Genomic DNA, 19,294 nt, shown 5'->3' with positions numbered 1-19,294 from the left:
GGAGGTGGAGCAGCTGACGGTGGGACAGACGGAGTTAGTGGAGCAGGTTCAAAGGAACACTGCGGTATTAGGAGGTTTAAAGGCGACACAGAAAGAACTAAAAGATGACTTGGTAGCGACGAAGAGGGAATGTCAGATGGTACGTGAGGGACTGACAACGAGGTTGGACGAGGTGATAGAGGTAATGGAGACGAAGGACCGGCAGGTGAGGACGCACATGGAAACGGTCAAGGTAGCCTTGGAGGACGAGCTTGAGGAGACGTACCGGGGAATAAAAGAGGTGAGGCACAAATTAGAAGAAGTGGAAGAAGGGGTGAGCGAAATTAAGAAGCGACGGAGAGGGGATAACAAAGAGATAAAAGAGGAGATAAAAGAATTGGTCCAAAGTCTGTGTTTGGATCGTGATGTGCTCATTAACCGGATGAGGGATTCGCAGGTGATGGAGGAGAAGCGAAGAGGAAGAGGACCCGGTGTAAGTGGTGACCAATATGGTCGTGCGTATGATGCGCCAGGGGATTTAAGAAGCTTGGGGGTCGAGATAGACCCGGGTGTTCGTGAGAGGCCGTTGGTGAAGTGTGCGACAGGTCTGGTGTGCGAAAAAGGAGGTGTGCAAGAAAGTCCGACTCTGGGGTGTGTGAGGAAAAAGTGTGTGCCAAGGAGTGAGTGTGCTGGCGAGAGTGAGTCGGTCGTAGCGCGTGTGCGAGGGAGCACATGGAAGCGCGGTGTGGTGAGTGTTACAGAGGGTGTGACGGGAGAGTGTGCGCGAGAAAGGTGTGTAACGGACAGGTGCCTGAGGAAAGAGTGCGCTGTCAAAGGCAAGGAAGAATGCACACCTGTGGGGAGTGTTACAGAGGGTGTAATGCAAGAGTGTGCGCGAGAAAGGTGTGTGACGGACAGGTGCATGAGGAAAGAGTGCGCTGTCAGAAGTAAGGAAGAGTGTCCACCTGTGGTGAGTGTTACAGAGGGTGTAACGGGAGAGTGTGCGCGAGAAAGGTGTGTGACGGACAGGTGCATGAGGAAAGAGTGCGCTGTCAAGAGTAAGGGTGAGTGCGCTGTCAGGAATGGAGGTGAAAGTAGTGGGAGTGACATGGAGCGTGAGTTAGTTGTGACAGGTGAGCGAGGATGTACACCTGGGATGGAAGGATGCACACCTGGAATGGTAGAGCGTGAGTGGGAATGCACGCTGGAGTTGGTGGTGAGGCACGTGGTTGGGTGTGCGAATGAGAGCACACCTGTGATTGTCACAGAGCAGGTGACCGAGGAGGGGGTGCGAAGCGGTGTATTGGTGAGGTGTGCGAGCAACGAATGTGTGCCAAAGTGTTCGGTGGTCAGGTGTGTGACCAAGGCTGTGAGTGGAATGGGTGTACCTGGGTGTGTAAGGAAGGGTACGAGGAGCATGGGCACAGCTGGATGTGTGAGCAAGGAACGGGCTGCGGGGTGTAAGCGTCCAGGTGAAGCATCGACGTTACACGGGTTAGAGGTTAGAGCGACTTTTAGCCGAAGCAGGCCCTCGGTGCGTGCCGGGCCTCGCTTTGAACGGCCGCGTCCAGGCTCCACTAGGCGGAGCTGGCAGCCCGATAGGAAGGGTCGTTATGGCGACCACGTTTTGTTGAGACGTGCCGGCAGGTCGAGATCGGGACATTGGATGGCTCCACGCCGAGGTGATGCATGGGATCTCGGCCCGGGTAAGCCCCCGTCCCTGCACCGAGTGCCGGACGCATCCAGCCGCAGGCACAAAACAACCAGCATCCATTGCTTGGCTTTACGAAGCCGGGCTTTGGACAGGGATTGGCGCACCGAGAGGCAGTAGTGAGTAGACTGGGTGATGAGGTTAGTGTTTTGGACCCAAAATTAGAGAAAAACAAAATTTGATGATTGGCAAGGGATTGGCAGTAGTGATTGGCAGATGATGGGTAGTGATTGGCAAATTTTTGATTTGTTGAAATTTGATGTGCAAAATTGGTAGTGAGAGAGCCCCGATGTGGTGGGATGGCATCCCTGCCACCCTTCCCTTGAGGGGGGGCAAAGGAGCAATAGCTTATGGGGTGTATGGCAGTGAAAACTAGCCCGGGTGGGTTAGGATATTGTGTGTAGGGATCTAGAGAAGATGACCTTAGGTAACGTTAAGGTTAGTTAGTGACTGATACCTGTAGTGGGGACGCAGGTAGATTAGTGTGGATTATAATGACGAGGGAGCGCAATAGTGTAAAGGGACGACTGGGAAGCGCAAGTTTCAGAAGGGAGTAGTTAGCTGAGATGATGCCGTGTTTGTGAGAATTGAACAGGTGTGATTGCACAGGTGTGCAACTGGACAGGTGTGTGGAGCAGTGTATGAGTAGTGAGTGTGTGGATCAGCACGAATGCGCTTGGGGAGAGAAGGGTGCAGGTGGCACCAGGTGTGAGAGCACAGGTGTGCAGGTACAGGTGTGTGGAGAGAGTTGGAGTGAGTGGTACGGAGTGGTGTGCATGGTGCGAAGGTGTGGATGGGGGAAGAGTGGACCCCTTTCACGAGTACCCGGGGCGGGTAGTGTAAGTGTTAGGTAGAGGGTACAGGTAAATTGTGGTTGGATATTGGCACTTGTGGTGCGGTTGCAGAATGGTGTTGTGAATGGGTGCATTAGTGTTGTGGAAATGGCTGGGCGTGTAGCCTGTTAGTGTGTGTAGTTGGTTGGGCACTCCACCACTGTGAGGATGTCGGCCAGGTGAGGCCGCAGGTGGGCTCTGGGAGCCGGTAGTTGTGAGTGGGTGCCTGAGGATCCCGGGTGTGGATCGGGCAGCCCAGTGCCAGAGAGGGCACCGAGTGGGGAGAGTGCCAGAGGGCCTTCCCCAGGTAGTTAGGTTAGGGCAAGGAGCAGGTAAGCTCGGAGGCAACTGCAGTGGTGGAGGTGTGCAGGTGGGTAGACCCACTGGGAGAGGTACACGCCGCAGCCCAGAAATTGTGCGAGGGCACCGGGAGATGAATCGGGGGAGTGAGACCCCAAATTGAAGCGCACCACAGTCGGGCCAATGGGAATTGGTTTTTAGAACCCATAGTGTAAGAGGGCCAATGGTTTGGCCGGAGAAAGACCCCGGGTAGTGTAAAGTTGTTAAAGTCATTTAGGAAATAGTTAGGATTGATGAACCTGTCGCACCATACGCAGCCACTTACCTGTGGTGATGATGATGACTCCACACCTGTGTTTTCTTTGTTTGTGTTGCAGAAATGAGAATTGCTGTGTGGATTGGTGAGACGCATCACGACGTGGATGAGACATTGGGGTGATTCCATCTCTCCCTCCTTAGGAGGGACTGATGATGAGTTGGAGATGGCAAATTATGATGTTGAGTTGGAGATGGCAAATTTTGATGAGAGTTGAAAATGGCAAATTTGATTGGTTAGGAGGGAGAGAAGACGAATTTGGTATATGGGAGGAACGGGGAAGACAGTAGGGATGTTTGTTGATTTGTAAAGTAGATGTTTATGGGTAGTGTTGTGTTGTGTGGATACAGTAAGGGGTAAGGGAGGGGCCATGTAGGTTACCTGGTGGGGGGGGGGGGCGTACGATAGGAACGTACCTGTCTCACCTGGTTCCCATGTGCCCCCAGTGTGCATCACCTTACATTGCGTGCACTTTTGCGCCCTTACCACCTTACTCACTTGTTTCTTCTTTTGTCTCCCACCTCCGAGGATCTGGCTTTGGGGTAGAGAGAGAGGAGAGAGAGGTGCTGGCTGCGCAGTTGTGGGCCTGCGCTTTCGCTGTTTGCTGCCGGGATCGATACACCATATGGACCGCAATGTTTGTGGCCACCCACAATGGACCGCAGTTCGTTTGCGGCCAAGCACCACCCGGGGATGGACCTATGGATCAACGTGGCACCTATGCCATACAGGTGAACCACTAATAGTTAACACCACCAAGTGCACCACAAGAAGAGCAAGAGACACCTGCAGGGTTAGGGGTTGTCGAATTTATTTTTATTCCAATGAACAATGGTGACTGCACCGATTGGTGGTGGGGTGGTGCTGTTGATGCTCGGGAAGGGTGCTCTGCACGTTATTAAAGGCCGTCGGCCACAGAGCACTCGTGGGTTGGTGTATCGATGTTGGCAAGCGCGCTCTCTCTATGCATAACATCTGCATGTGTTCCTCCAAAAACAGGTCCTGGATCGTAGTGTAAATAGCAGCGTAGTCTTGTAAATAATGCTCCCTACCGGCTGTATGTTTAGTTTGAGGATTCTTTCCGGATTCGGTTATCCTGTGGGTGTGTTTCTGTGAGGAGAAGGGTGCAACGTCGCAGGGGGACATATTTACTCATTTGTGAATATCTGTAAGACTGTCGCACTCAGGGTAGAGTTAATAGTAGAGGGAACTACATTGCGTGCCACACTAAAGTAGGTAAAAATTTATCGGGTCGGGACGCCCCGAGGGTAGAGAAGGGTGCAATGTTGCGAATATGGAATTTGGCCTCCATATCCGCTTGTAAATATTCCCCTATTTTCTCCAATACTCCCCAACTTTCCCCGATCCCCCATTCCCTAGTCCCATTGCATGTAAATAACAATCAGTAGAGCCGACCTTCCCCTTATTCCCCCATTAAATGTCGTGCCCAGGTCCACCGCACCACACGTAGACAACTTTCGGACATCTTCCTAGTTATTCTTATTCTATGTCAGTTAAGGCCTCGTCTCCATTAATTATGACTCTTCGTTGCACCAGAATGTGATTATATGGCATCAGTAGTGAGTTTAGGACCTTTCCCATACCTCCTTCCATCTTCTTCCCCAACAATTACAACAACAACAGAGGAGATGGCGGCGGAGCGGGGGAGGATGCGTCCTCACACCGGCTCGATTAGCGCCATAGACCATGCGCTCCACGGGGTTACCACGAAGGGGCTCCTTGTCAGCTCCTCGTCAAGGGCGGAGCCTGGTAAACCCCCCGCATGCACCCAATGAGAAGCAACGTGCCGATTCCACGAGGCGGAGCTAACGAGCCGAGGGCGTGTCACTCCCCGCCGGATATACGCGGCCCCGCGCCGGATGTGACGTCAGATGCGCCCCCAGCTTGAGCAGACAAGACGCCATCCGAGCGCTGCGACCTCCCCGCATCTCTGGACCGGACCGAGTCGATTCTGACCTTTGAGCCCAGGTGCACCTGGAGCCATCGCTACCCGCCTGTCCTTTCCATCAATCCCCGTGTGAGTCAGCTTTGTCCCGTTTATCTGTCGTCTGTTGGGAATAATATAAGATTGTGTCTAAGTGCTTGTCTTTCTATGCTGTCCCTCTTGTAGTTGTAATCTAACCTTCCGCCTTAATATAACCTCCTCCGGAGGTCTTGAGAACTGAACCCCTGGTGTCGTATTGTGTTATTGTAATCCAGCCGGGTGTCTTCTTTTTCTTATTGAGCCAGCATCGCGCGACTTCGTCAACGTCGAGTATAGTCGGGTAATTTGTGCGGACACGACGGCCATTCCGCTCGGCCCACTTTAACATCAAAGTCGTGTCTGTAACAATATATATATATATATATATATATATATATATTATACATAAATAAACCAACATGCCATTTTAATTTATTTTTCAAAAGATTCATTTTTTTTTCCTGTTTGGACGGACTAGTGAAAAAACTCAGAAAATACAGCTGACACCCATTATAACAGATACATTCTGTGGAATGGCTGCGGTCTCACCCATTTTCTTGATACAGGGTCTCCTCGCCCACCAGCCCAGGCATGACATACCGCCATGGCACGAAAGGTGTTGTTTTGTATATTTATATAAATATATATCTAAATATATACAACAACAACAACAACAACAGGCATTTTAAGGCCATTTTCCCTGCAAGAGCGGGGGTTAGCCTTGCAGTCCCCATGACAATGTTCTCCATTTTGCCCTATTTTCTGCATCTCCCCTTGTTAACCCCCTTGCCCACATTTCTTCTTCGACCATCTTTCGCCAAGTCTTTCTCTGTCTTCCTCGTCCTCTACTTCCTTCTACATTCATTTCCATCACTCTTTTCAACCAGTCACTTTCATCCTTCCTCAACACATGACCAAACCATCTCAACCTGTTTCTCTTCACAGCATCAATCACAGGTTCTATTCCCATCATCTTTCGCAATTCATCATTTGTCTTCCTCTCTCTCAACGATACTCCACACATCCACCGAACCATTCGCATTTCCACGCTTTCCAGCCTTCATTGCTGCTTACGTTCATTACCCATGTCTCACTCCCATAAATCATAACACTTCTCACACATGCAGCATACACCTTTCCCTTCAACTTCAATGAGACACCCCTCCTCGTCAGCACGCCACTCAGTTCCCGAAACTTCTTCCATGCACATCTCACTCGAGCAACCGTTGCCGAGTCTGATCCAACTTCTCGATTCAGCATGTCTCCAAGGTAACAAAATGTTTTCACACCTTCCAGCTTCACGCCATCTCCAATATCCAACTCAACATTTCCTCCATCTGCAGCTCTCTCTGTGCACACCCTACACTTGAACGTAGCTGCCACACTGGTTAATGACCCTCACAAACCACTACATTTTTGATGAACCCACTCAGCGCACATTGTACATTGAATGGAATTCACTCCGACACCCTTCCTGCACACAGCATACGGCCACTTCCCAGTTCTTTCCACCTCACATGCTTTACCACTTGCCATCACCTTCATTTTTCCGATATTCACCTTCAGACCTTTTGTCTCCATACATTCCTTCCACTTGTTCATCTTCTCCTTCAGTCCATCCATACTTTCTGCAATCAACATATATAAATATATAAATATATAATAAACCCTCTCAGGCTTTGTGAAAGGAAAAGAGATTGCCTTCCGTTGGATTTGCCTTCCAGGAGGCGAAAGCAAGTTGTTACATGGTAACTGCCGCACCACAAGATTCTGTGTACCATGGACGGGAGGAAGGGTAAGACAACTAAAGACGAGATGGGATACATCTGTACATGAGAGAGAGCAATTTACTTTGGAAAAGTTCCCGGGATGAGTTGATGTCAGAGGCAGTCGAGATGGGAAACCAGTCCAGATGATTGATGGCTGCTTGAAGACCGTGCCAGTTGGTTTGAGTGAAATGCCAGACTCGTCGACGCTGAGGAAGCTCTCTGAGAATGGCCAGAGGGATGTCCACTTTAACAAGCATATGGTCAGATGAACCGATTGGAGGAGAAGAAGAGCAGCAGACATTTGCAGGGAAGTTTGTCATAACCAAATCTAGAAGAGAAGATGCTCCGTTGACTGAGATCCGGGTCGGGAACTTAAATCTTCGCCGAAGTCTTAGGTCTTTTGCATTCTAAGGGCAGGTTCTCCTCAAGGATTTCCCTGTATTTGGCTCCATGCATTGTTTCCTCTATCCTTACAAGTCTCCCAGTCCCTGCTGCTGAAAAGCATACCCATCACATGATGCTGCCACAACCAGGGATGGTGTTAGATGGGTGATAAGCTGTGATCGGTTTCCACCAGACGTAGCGCTTTGCATTCAGGCCAAAGAGTTAAAATTTCGTCTCATCAGATCACAGAATCTTTTACCTCATGCTCTCACAGTCTTCCACATGCCTTTTTTTGCAAAATACAGCTGTGCTGTCATGTGCCTTTCTCTAAGGAGTGGCTTTTCTCTGGTCACTCTCCCATAAAGCCTAGAATTGTGAAGGACTGCAGAGACTGTTGTCCTTCCGGCAGGTTCTTCCATCTCAGCCAAGGAACTCTGTTGTTCTGTCAGAGTGGTCATTGCATCATTGGTCACCGCCATGACCAAGGTCCTTCTTGCCCGGTTGTTCTGTTTGGTCGGATGGCCAGCTCTAGGAAGAGACTGGGTAGTTCCATTTTCTTTCCATTTCCTAATGATGGAGCTCATTGTGCTCTTGGGAACTTTCAACACTATCTCTAGAAATTTGTTTTATACCCTCCCGAGATCTATGCCTCCTCACAATTCTATCTCGGAGTTCTACGGACAATTCATTGGACTTCATGTTAGAGTTCCTGCTCTGATATGCACTGTCAACTGTGGGACCTTATTTAGAAAGGTGTGTTTCTTTCCAAATCATGTCCAATCAATTGAATTGGCCACAAGTAGACTCCAATCAAATTGTAGAGACATCTCAAGGATGATTAAAGGAAATTGGATGCACCTGAGCTCAATTTAGAGTGTCATAGCAAAGGGGTTGACTACATATTGCTCAACAAAATGTGAAAAAAGGTCAAGGGGTGTGAATACTTTCTGAAGGCACTGCAATGACACTGTGAGGTAATTGCAAGGATGCTGGAGTCACCAAACATCATGGAGATGGTATTCCATAACTGTTTGTGAAATGTCTTGCAGTAAATGGTTGAGTTTCTGAGCCATTCCGGTTTTATAAATAGTTAGCTGTGCAAGTAAAGTAGTCAAATATAATTAAACAAGTTTGTAAATACAATGATGGAAGGAATACCCTAAATTCACCAAGGTAAAGCAAATCCGATCGTTATTTTTGTTTGGAGTATACACATTTAGAATCGTAAACTTGATATTATAAATGCAGAAGGTCAAAGAGGCACGATTACCATCAATGTTTGCAATTTGGATCGAGGAAAGCTGGAAATGTTTTCCAAAAATAAATATAATACCTGCCTTTCTTGAAGTGCGATTACAAAAAAATTCCTATCCATAATTATTTGCTACTGAGGTTAAACAGAACGAACAATATGAGTCTCTTGAAGCAAGGCTACATCAAGGACATATGCTTATACGTTTCTTGACTCGTGGAGCGAGTTGCCATCAGCACGATTAATATTTATCGTTCCAATCTTAAAACTAACCATGGAGGAAAGTAATAACCTCAAAATATAAGAGACCCAAAAATTATTCATTGACGCACATGTTATCTTTGAAAATCAGTTTCTTTAAACGATGGCAGTGTGCCTCACGAAAATCAGGTAAATCCGACTGAGGAAACAATAGCTTGTGTGCATTCGAGAAAAAGCTGCAAGTCCAAAAAGTAATTTGCAAAGAATATACTTTCCTTTTTACCCTGCGCTCACGAAGCGAAAAGCAGGGTTAGGCATTCGGTTGCATCCGTACGTGTGGCGTACATGTCTGCATTTTAAAAATGCATTTTCTCAGCAACCGTTGGTCCGATTGCCATGACATTTTACCATAGGAGCGCCTCCGCTTGTAGAATTTATTTATTCATAATTATGACGTCGTATGTCACGTGGTACGGACGCCATCTATCTATAATTCCAGTAATCTCTGTGTGTTTGTTTGTTTGTACGTTTGTCTGTGACCGCTGTTTCTCGACAACCACGGGTCCGATATACTTTAAACTTGCCAGGTATATTGCTGGGGACCCGAGGATGTGCCTTTTCAAGGTTTCATATTAATCGGACAATTACTTACCGAGCTATGTCCAAAAAACGATTCAACCAATCAGAGAGCAGCGAGCTATCGCGTGTGCCGAACGTGGCGAACACACTCTGCCTCGGATGGCACATTTGAGAGCGTATTCATTTATTTCCCGTCGGCAAACTATGTTGGCGCTATGTTGGCGTTAAACGATGTTTTAAAACTAATTAAAACCCCGGGGGGATTGTCACTGTACTCGCAAGCCGTTCGCCGTTCGCTTTGGCGTTGCGAATGGACCAAAACATTTCATGAACCAAACCATTTCATGTAAAGCGTTCGCCGTTCGCTTTGGCGTTGCGAATGGACCAAAACATTTCATGGACCAAACCATTTCATGTAAATAGAGGGGGGGTTATAATTTTAGATATAGATATAGTACGGGCATGCCCTAGTATTGTAAAAAAAAGTTACACCTCTATATCTCCGAAACAGCTCAATGGAGAAATGTGAAACGTGGCTCATTGTGAAGTACTCCCCATAGATATATTGATGATGTCATTGGCACCTTCGTTATGACGTCATAATTCGACAAGTAAAATGCTTCAACCGATCAGTATGCTTTTTTTTTCTCTGCACCTGTTGGTCTGATGGACATATAATACCTGCCTTTATTCATAATTATGACGTTAAAGGTCATGTGGTACGGACGCCATCTTGGAAAAAAGTTACACCTCTATATCTATATCGTTAAAATCAGAGTTAGGTATTCGGTTGAGTCTGTACATGTGGCGTACGTGTCTGCATTTCAAAAATGCATTTTCTCGGCAACTGTTGGTCCGATTGCCATGAAATTTTACCATAGAAGCGCCTCGGTTTGTAGAATTTTTTTATTCATAATTATGACGTCATAGGTCACGTGGTACGGACGCCATCTTGGGAAAATTTACACCTCTATATCTCTGAAACAGCTCAATGGAAAAATTTGAAACATGGCTCATTGTGAAGTACTCCTCATATTTGAGTAACAAGATATGTTAATGATTATGTCATCGGTGCCTTCATTATGACGTCATAGTTCAACAAGTATAACGCTTGATCCGAACCCCCCCCCCTGCCCCCCCATCCCCCCTCCCCAAAGTGAAGAAAGCCCCCTTCCCCCTTGCAAGTACATGTGCCACAGTGCAAGTGGTTTACTGACCCCTGTTGCAGACAGGGGGGATTATTATCTCCTGCAGAAAATATATTTGTCCCAACTCCCACACGCATTTTGACAACATATTTTTTTTTCAGGGGATCAACAGTTTTGACAATATTTGACAACATTCAACATCATTTGACAACATATTTGGTAACATTTGTCACCCCTTGCCCCCTACACCCACACCGCAGGCTGCTCCCAAAGGGACCAGGTGTTTCTAGTTGGTTGTAAAAGGGCAATAAAGAAATGATGATGATGATGATTGATGATGATGATTGTTGTTGATGATGATGATTGTTGATGATGATTGTTGATGATGATGATTGTTGATGATGATGATTGTTGATGATGATGATTGTTGATGATGATGATTGTTATGATGATAATGATGATGATTGTTGATGATGATGCTGATGATGGTGATGATGATGGTGGTGATGATCATCATCATCACTCCCTTTTGCACCGTGACGATGCATAGGGCTGCCGAAGCAGTTTCCTTGGCTATTGGGCATAATCCTGGACGGGTCGCCACTCCGACGCATGATACCCGAATGGCTCATTCATCCCAGCAAGCTGGAACTCAATTTGCCATCCTCGGAAGGATGACAGCCTGTAATCCTTCCGAGGATGGCAAATTGAGTTCCAGCTTGCTGGGATGAATGAGCCATTCAGGTATCATGCGTCAACCCCCCTGGTGTTAATTCAACGATCCACCGGGATTCAAACTCAGGATCCTCGGATCCCAAGCCCACACCCTAACCATTAAGCCAACACCAGGAATAAAGAATTGAAGAGCTGACTGCTTTCTCCTTATGACTCGAGTGCAAATTGAGATTATAAAACTAATGGATATGTAGCCTTAAGGTATAAATTCCAGGTTAATTAAGTCTTTGGTGAAGATACTGAAGTTATGGATTGCTCTACTTCAGAAAACTCACAGTATCTCATTCAGTTTAGATGCAATTAACCAAGGGCACTTTTTCTTTAATAACAGACTTTACTACTGCCGGAATTGCTTTTTTGCATCCTGCTCTTGAAATCTCCTCTGTGGTGTTTACCGAGATTGCACAGGGATATCTAGCTTTTTTATCTTTTAGAATGGATAGCTATTAGTTTATGCCAATCAATGTGTATGCTCCGAGCAAACGTAAAGAGAGGTATGACTTGCTATTTCAATTGGCTGAACTAATAAATAATTTTGGGTCCTTGGATTTTATTGTGATGAAGGGGGAGGGGGAGGTGGATTTTAATTGCACTTTAAATCCAGGTTTACATCGCAATAGTGCTGAGCCTCACCCTGAGTCGGATGATCCCTTAGCAGAGGCTGAGGAAATACTTTTAGACATTGTTGTCATGGTTCAGTACCTTAAGGAACATGCTTTCTCATGGTGTGCATGTGTCCGGAATGTTGTAAAATGAGTGCGATTAGACAGGTGATATGTTAATGCGAAGATGATGGAGGTTTTGAGAACAATCGAGGCTAATCACAGTCAAGTTTTTCTAGGCCCCGTGTTATGGCAAAAACGTTTACTGGAGATATAGATTCATAAATCTGGAAACATGGTCAGACAACTCAAAGTCACAAATTGCAATGTTCTGCCAACAATTTTAAATGTTTAAGTTGAAGCATGGAAAAGAGAGAACCATATCATCAAAAAGGAGATTGTGGGTTTCCAGAAAAACCTAGTTTCACAACCGGAGGCTTGGCAAAGTAAACTGTTGGTGGAAAAGCAGTCACTCCTGAGATATTGGTAATTATAAGGCCAACGGTGCTTTGGTTAGGCTTAGAATGGATCGTGTCTACAACTTGGATGTATCGACCAAGTACTGTATATACATTTTGATTTGGAAAAATAATCAGGCCACCAAATGAAGATGCGTAAGGTGCACTGGGGTATCTTGCAGCTGAGCTGCCCCACCTAAGTGGCAAAAGGAAAAGCATGCAACTCGTTTGACACTGGATGAACTTGAGCAATCATGTCTAATGCTGGCTACCGGAACAACACCAGGTCTGGACGCTCTCCCAGTATAGACCGTGGGGCATCCGGCCATCTGTTATTCATTTTTGGCATTTTGAAAGAACATTATCATGGCAAATGAAAAATTACTGATCGGGGAAGGTTACGTTCTCCATTGAAAAGGTGTTTCTCTCATTCATAATCATGGCATGACCTACGTAGATTGGATAACTCACCTCGTTCACCCATGAGCATTCACGCTCGTTTGACCAATGAAAATTGTTGTTCTGGAGACGTTCAGTACGGCGAAATATAAGGGATATAATGCATGTGTATTTGACATGGCAACTATGACCACGATGGCCGAAACACAGGCTGATGTTCCGAAGATTTCATCGAAAAAAGGATGTTATGCACATATTGATTATATTGTTGGGGACTTTAAAACCCTTCAATGAAGAAATGTGGGATACATTCTTGAGGTAAGGTTCTGAGAAGATCACAATTTCAAAACCTGAACAGCAAATTCCCAAGTAGTGGAAAAAGTATCTTGAAAACAGCTACAATAAAGCAGTTTGTGGAATTCCTCCATGAGATTTGGAGAAAGTGTGATGTGAATAGCTTGAAAGGAGTGACGGTATTTATAGCACATGGCAAGCTGTGCCATACCATATCCCCTCACATTGGAAGAGTTGAAACACAAGAAGTCAGTGAGCTACATCGTTCTCAAGAAGAAGCCGACATTGAGATGTTTTTGCATGCTAGTTACATCACCAAATCGTGTGACGATAACAGTCATCAAAAGTCCCGACACTGATGTGTTTGTGCTTGGCATTGCATTCGCTTCCATTTTTGGCGGTTCTCAACTGTATTTTCATACGGAAAAAGTCGAGAATGCCCATTGCCCATACAATCCACATATCAACCAGCACCCCGGAGAACCTATCCGTAAAGCACTCATTGGCCCTCCACTGCTTCACTGGCTGCAATTCACCAACTGTATTTTATGGCAAATGCAAGACAAGGGCAATTCAACTCCTGGTGCAAAAACGGACATTCTGCGCAGCGTTTGAGTCGCTTGGGGAAACCTTCACAGTTACAGAAGATATGGTGACTGCACAAAGAAAAAATTGTGTGAACTGTATGCACAACGTCAGTTCACCCATGGCAACGATGTTTGCCACTACAGCAGATAGTCATTCCACCCAATCAGGATGCCTTACGTATGCAAACACACCCAACATGCAAACTTCCAGGTATCCATCTATAAACGTAGCTTCGAAGCACACCCTGACATTGCATCTCTGGTTGGAAACGGTTGGAAGTTGACAAACAATACTCAAGATATTGACTGGAGGGATATGGAAGCTGCTCAACACAGAATCCTGGAACTTGCATGCTGGGCCTACAAGAAATCAAAGTGCAAAGATGGTGAGGCAGACAACAAACGCTGCGTCCTTAGGTATTCCCTTCAATGAACTGTGCACATGAAAGGAGTGCGCTAATCTAACCGCTGTCCAATGAAGACTTCCAAGAAAACGACGATGAGGAGGCTGAGGGAGGGGATGCCTCGACAACGAGGAGAACGTCAACTGAACAATTTTCCGATTAAACATCCATGATTAAACACTGATTATTTCTCAATAATTCCTTGAAGGTCCCAAGCGAAAATCTCAAGATCAACAGTGGTTTGACATATTAAGACAGAATTCTAATTTTCCAATTTTATTTGTGAATTTTTTTTGTGTGTAATTGGTAGTGGATGCTCACTGCTGAAAGGCATATCAAGGGATTAGAGTTGGCACTAACCTGGCATGAAACAGCTTGTAAAAATTGATACTGGCAAGTTAAAGAACATCGAGTATACATTGTACCTCCTCCATCACATCCACTCTGCATCAATCCGTTTTGTTGTATTTAATGTGACTGTTTATTGAACACATGCAGTCAGGGCTTGAAATGAACATTTTTATTCATACTCAAAAACAAATCAGAAACTAGAACGGCACTTGGTAGAGCACATACCTTTGCCAGGCTAAACAGTTTACATTTTGTATCCCACTGTTAGGCTGGATCTGCATCCGGATTTTAAGCAAAATCTAATCAATTCGTCCTCATCACACACCCAATCTGTCCACCAAGTTTCATCCGAATCTGTACGCAACTTTTTGAGATATCCTGCTCAACACAAACAGAGAGACAGACAGGCAGACAGACAGACAAACAGGAGTGAAAACATAACCTCCGTCCACCTTCAGTGGCAGAGGTGATTACTGTTACAAAAGTGTTTTTGTATCCACACATGTAAAAAGGTTTGTTGGTTTTTGTGAAGTTACTTACATTAGTTACATCCTGCCAAATTTGGCAAGTTAATTTCAAACCCTGTACAGTGTACATATACATAGGCCAGTGAACTTGACTCTTCTTATAACTGAAACGGAGAGTTTATAGAACACCTTACCCCGTGCAGTCTTGAGTTAAATATAATAATATAACTGGAGGAAAAAGACAACACAACAAGAACATGGGCAGGGTCGATGAGCGGAAAATTTGATTTGTCATGATGACGTAAACTGCCGTAGTATTTTGTCCAAGTAACTGCTAAAAGGGCTTTGAAAGTGCCAAAAAGGAAATTTGGGTTCTACACTGTTCGAGATTTTTTTTTTGCTACGACCTTTAAAATATTTATTTTATTTTAATTGAATTATGTATTTGGAGTTTACCACCGTTGATGCAGTGTCTTTTACACCACCCTATCGAACATGTTACATTAGTTATTCATGCCTGTTCTTTATGCCTTTTATGATGTATTTAAAACAGTAACTTTCCTGTTTGGAATGATTTTCAATTTTTGTTGGACTGCCAGACAGACCAACACGATTACCTCACTCCTCTGTGCGCATGCACACTCGGGACGAATTTTCCATACAACTTACCAATTTCAGAGCTAAAGTACTACCAAACTGCAGATTTGTGTTCCGATTTGTGTTCGACTGTGTTCAAAATGTAAAAATTAAATTGAAATTGAGTAGTTATCATAGTTACCTCAATCATAGACCAACGAACCTACAAAGTGAACCAATTGTGAACAAAGTGAACCCCACTTTTCGCTTCGCGAGCGCATGATAATTAAAACCAATTCCATAGAGCAGGAGCCGTATTTTAACCAGCAGATGGCACCAAATCTCCATCAACCACTAACAGCAAGGTTATTGCCAAGCATTGACAGTCCATTAGTTATCGCCAACTGTTCTTGATTGTTGTTACTAAATCAGTAATGGAGGAGAGCGGAGGTCAGTTTTTAGAGTTAATGTATAGCGCCCGTTTACATTCACAGTAAGGATGTAGCATTTCTTCCCGATACATGTATCAAGTTTAATCGGTAGGGACATGCCATCCTATTTATTTGTGAACATCTAGAAGATGGTGTTATGACCTGCAGAGTAAGACGTTTTGACTCTTCATTCTTCTGTGTCAAACCAGGCAAAGGAGGAGTGTCGTGGTCCATGCAGTGGCACACCAGTCTTACGCACCCTCCTCTCAATACATTGAGCCAGAAGAAGGGTCTCTGCCCTCCATGATGGGCAGCAAGCAAGGCAGCGTGCTAATCGGCCATGCTGCTTGGCATCAGCGCCGCTGGTTGGATCAAAGCAGGCGCCAGCCGAATAGGTTGAGGCGCTGGTGCTTGACCAAGGGGCAGCCGGTGATTCACTGGAGAGCTTGGACAACAACACCTCAGGGGTGGGGGAAGTGGAGAAAAGGATGTCCTAACGGCTCGACAAGGACTGGATGGAAAGGATTGGGAATGAGAAGAAGCATGGCAATGAGATGATGCTCTTGGTGAGGCTACACACGATGCCCTCGCAGCACGTCCTCCTGCTGTAAGAGCTACTGTTCCCATGGACATGGACATGCCTGCTGCTCATTCTCTACCTCACCCCGGTATCTGTGGGCCCTAGGGGGTGTGTGGGCCCTGTGCATGCAAACCGTTCGGGATAGTTGGACAGTCCCATGGGGTTCAAATTATGACAATTGGAATTCTGTTAATGAGAATCTAAACATTGCCTGGTGTTGGCTTTGCGGTTAGGATGCAGGCTTGGGATCCTAGGATCCCGAATTCGAATCCCGGTCGATCGCTGAATTAACACCAGGGGGGTTGACTCAGCCTGTCATCCTTCCGAGGTCGGCAAATTGAGTACCAGCTTTCTGAGATGAATTATCCTGGTGTGTACCCCGATTTTAGGATAAGTACAGCGTATCCCTGCACATTGTAAGAGGCGACTAAGGGTTGGTGTCAGGAAGGGCATCCGGCCATAAAAACATAACCTCAAACAGGGAACCATGATTGTCAGGGGGCCCGCAAGGCTAACCCCCACTCTAGCGGGGGAAAATGGCCTTTAAAACGATCATTCATTCATATTCAGAGTCTAAACATGCTCGTTAAAACGAGGAACATCCTGTTCGGGGGTGCCCCATATTAACATATGAAATTTGGCCGGCCGGTCGTATGTACGTACATCCTTCAACATCTCACAAACTACCCGACCGATATGGACAAATTTGGTACGATGCATCAGGACAGCAAGGTCTCATGGGGTTGTGCTTCCCATGTGGTTGCACCCCCTATAGAGCAGTGAAAGGGGGTTTTGCCCCAAATATTGGTATTTTATTCAAAAATCTTCTTCTCAGAAACCGACAACCAGTTTCATTCCAAACTGGCCATGCGGCATCATGACCATGACCCTAACCACAAGTTGTGTTCCCCATGGCCATCCTCTCCTGGAAAGGGGGCCACAGGCTCCCTCTCCTAATCCCTCATATTCACTAAAACATATTTTCCTCACAAACTACATGACCGATGCGGAGCAAATCTGGTACGATACATCAGAACATTAAAGTGTCATGAGGGTGTGCTCCCCACCCGGTTCCGCTCCCTACAAGAGGCTGAAAAGGGGAGTTTCGCCTTAAATTCAGGTAATTTATTTTAAAATCTTCTCAGAAAACGTGGGGAAATAACCATCAGTCCCCCACGGGGCTATTTTTTCTAAATATCTCCGCCACCTAAGTTATGCACGTTTTCACCCCCAATCTGTTTGTTATGACGAAAATATAAAAATTTCGTCATGTTGGTCTGTCTTGTTTGTTTGTCGGTGAGTGTGATAACTCACAAACGCTTTCAGGTATCTTCGTCAAACTTTACCAGAGGATTCCGAAGGAAAAATTGAGGCTGTCAAAGTGTCAATGTTATTTGACTGTATATATCAAAAGTCAAAGTGACAGTGACATCATTTGCATAAATCAGATAAGACCAAAAATGTTTGCGGTTCTCTCGATTTTCATCATACCACCTGACGCCTTCTTCTTTGCCTGTCCATGAGCAGGATATATCAAGAAGTTAAGGACTGACACAGTCGAAATTTGGTGGACAGGTTGGGTCTGTGACAAGGATGAATTGATTGGATTTTGATGAAGATCCGATACTGTGATTTTTAAAGTGATTCTTCACCATTGAAAGATGGGGCCGAACACGATATATAACACGATATTTCAAAAAGAAGTAGATGGATTATGACAAAACTTGGTAGATGAGAAGAACATGCAGATTCGATTTTTGTTGAGGTCCGGAATCAGATTCGGCCCATCAGTGGGATACAAAACGTAAACTGCTCAGCCTGGTGGAGGTATGTGCTCTACCGAGTGCTGTTGTAGTTATTAATGAATTCATGCAGATGTAGGTTTTAACAGAGTGCGAAACGTGTTCTTACCAGGTGAGACAGCATAGCTGGAGAAATCTGAAATTCCCTCTTCACGAAGGACATCTTCATCTATGAGGAAATTTCCAGAGAATCCAGATGGCCGAGAGAGGATGGCATAGGCTGCATCAGCCACAATATCAGTCTTGCGACACTGAACCGCAATTCCATCTCCCCCAAGCATATCCATGGCTGCTGTATGGATTCCTGGGAAGAACATCAGGAAGAACTATGTATGGTGTTCATATATGACAAACCCAGTAATATGCCATAACTTGTTTTGAACTCAAGGACAAAGATCCAAGGAGACAGCATACCTGTTTTGGGCCACAAGGCATTGACATTGATCGTGTTTCGGAATTCTTCTGCCATTCCCAGCACGCAAAAAGACATTCCATACTTCGCTATGGTATATGCTGTGCAAAAATAGAAAGACATTTATTAAACATTCAGTCCAAAGAAAAAAGGGAACAGTTGCATGCCAAGTTTATTTTAAAAGAGGTAAAGGCTTACAGAAGAACAAGATGGGAGAGAGAAGAGAGGTCAGAAAGAGGCAGTTTATCTTGAGGTAGGTACGAATTACCAGTCAGGTCCTTAGACTACATTGGTGCAAAATGAAATGCAGCAAGATCAGCTCACAATAGAAAAATGTATTCCATGGCACTCTGGATGAATGGCTCACATGACCAGCTCACAAAGGAATATTTTTTTTGTATACACTAGGGGGCCCATTGTTCCGTTGTACCAAATTTTCATTGGTCTTCACAGCCTTGTAGCATACCTGCCTGGTGGACTCAGGGGGTCTTTTGTGTCCTCTGGAACTCTTGGGTCATCTGGGTCTTTTGGGTCCTCTTGGGTCATTTTGGTCATCAAGGACTTTTTGGGTCCTTGGGGACTTTTGGGTCATAAAGGACTTTTGGGGTCCATGGGATCTTTTGGGTCTCAAGTGTTAAAGGGTCTTCCAAGGTCTGAGGGGTCTCAGCAGTCTAAAGGGTTAAAAGGTACATTCGAATGGTACGTAATTAATTAATAGACGTACGTAATAAACAGACACA

At 45.5% G+C, this 19,294-nt stretch overlaps 1 protein-coding gene across 1 annotated transcript in view; it reads right to left on the bottom strand.

The window, feature by feature from the left end:
* Positions 1 to 19,294, bottom strand: part of HSDL2 (hydroxysteroid dehydrogenase like 2) — a 100,603-nt gene that overhangs the window by 68,603 nt on the left and 12,706 nt on the right. Inside the window, exons 6-7 of the mRNA XM_068116961.2 lie at positions 18,557 to 18,655; positions 18,252 to 18,446 (exon numbers count right to left, since the gene is read on the bottom strand). Of these exons, the coding sequence (XP_067973062.2) occupies positions 18,252 to 18,446; positions 18,557 to 18,655 (294 nt within the window). The remainder of the gene's footprint in view (positions 1 to 18,251; positions 18,447 to 18,556; positions 18,656 to 19,294) is intronic.

This window comes from Myxine glutinosa, chromosome 1, assembly GCF_964187855.1.
Source record: "Myxine glutinosa chromosome 1, kmMyxGlut1.1, whole genome shotgun sequence".
Taxonomy (NCBI): domain Eukaryota; kingdom Metazoa; phylum Chordata; class Myxini; order Myxiniformes; family Myxinidae; genus Myxine; species Myxine glutinosa.
The sequence above is the reverse complement of the archived record's forward strand: the minus strand, read 5'-3'. Positions and strand labels throughout refer to the sequence as shown.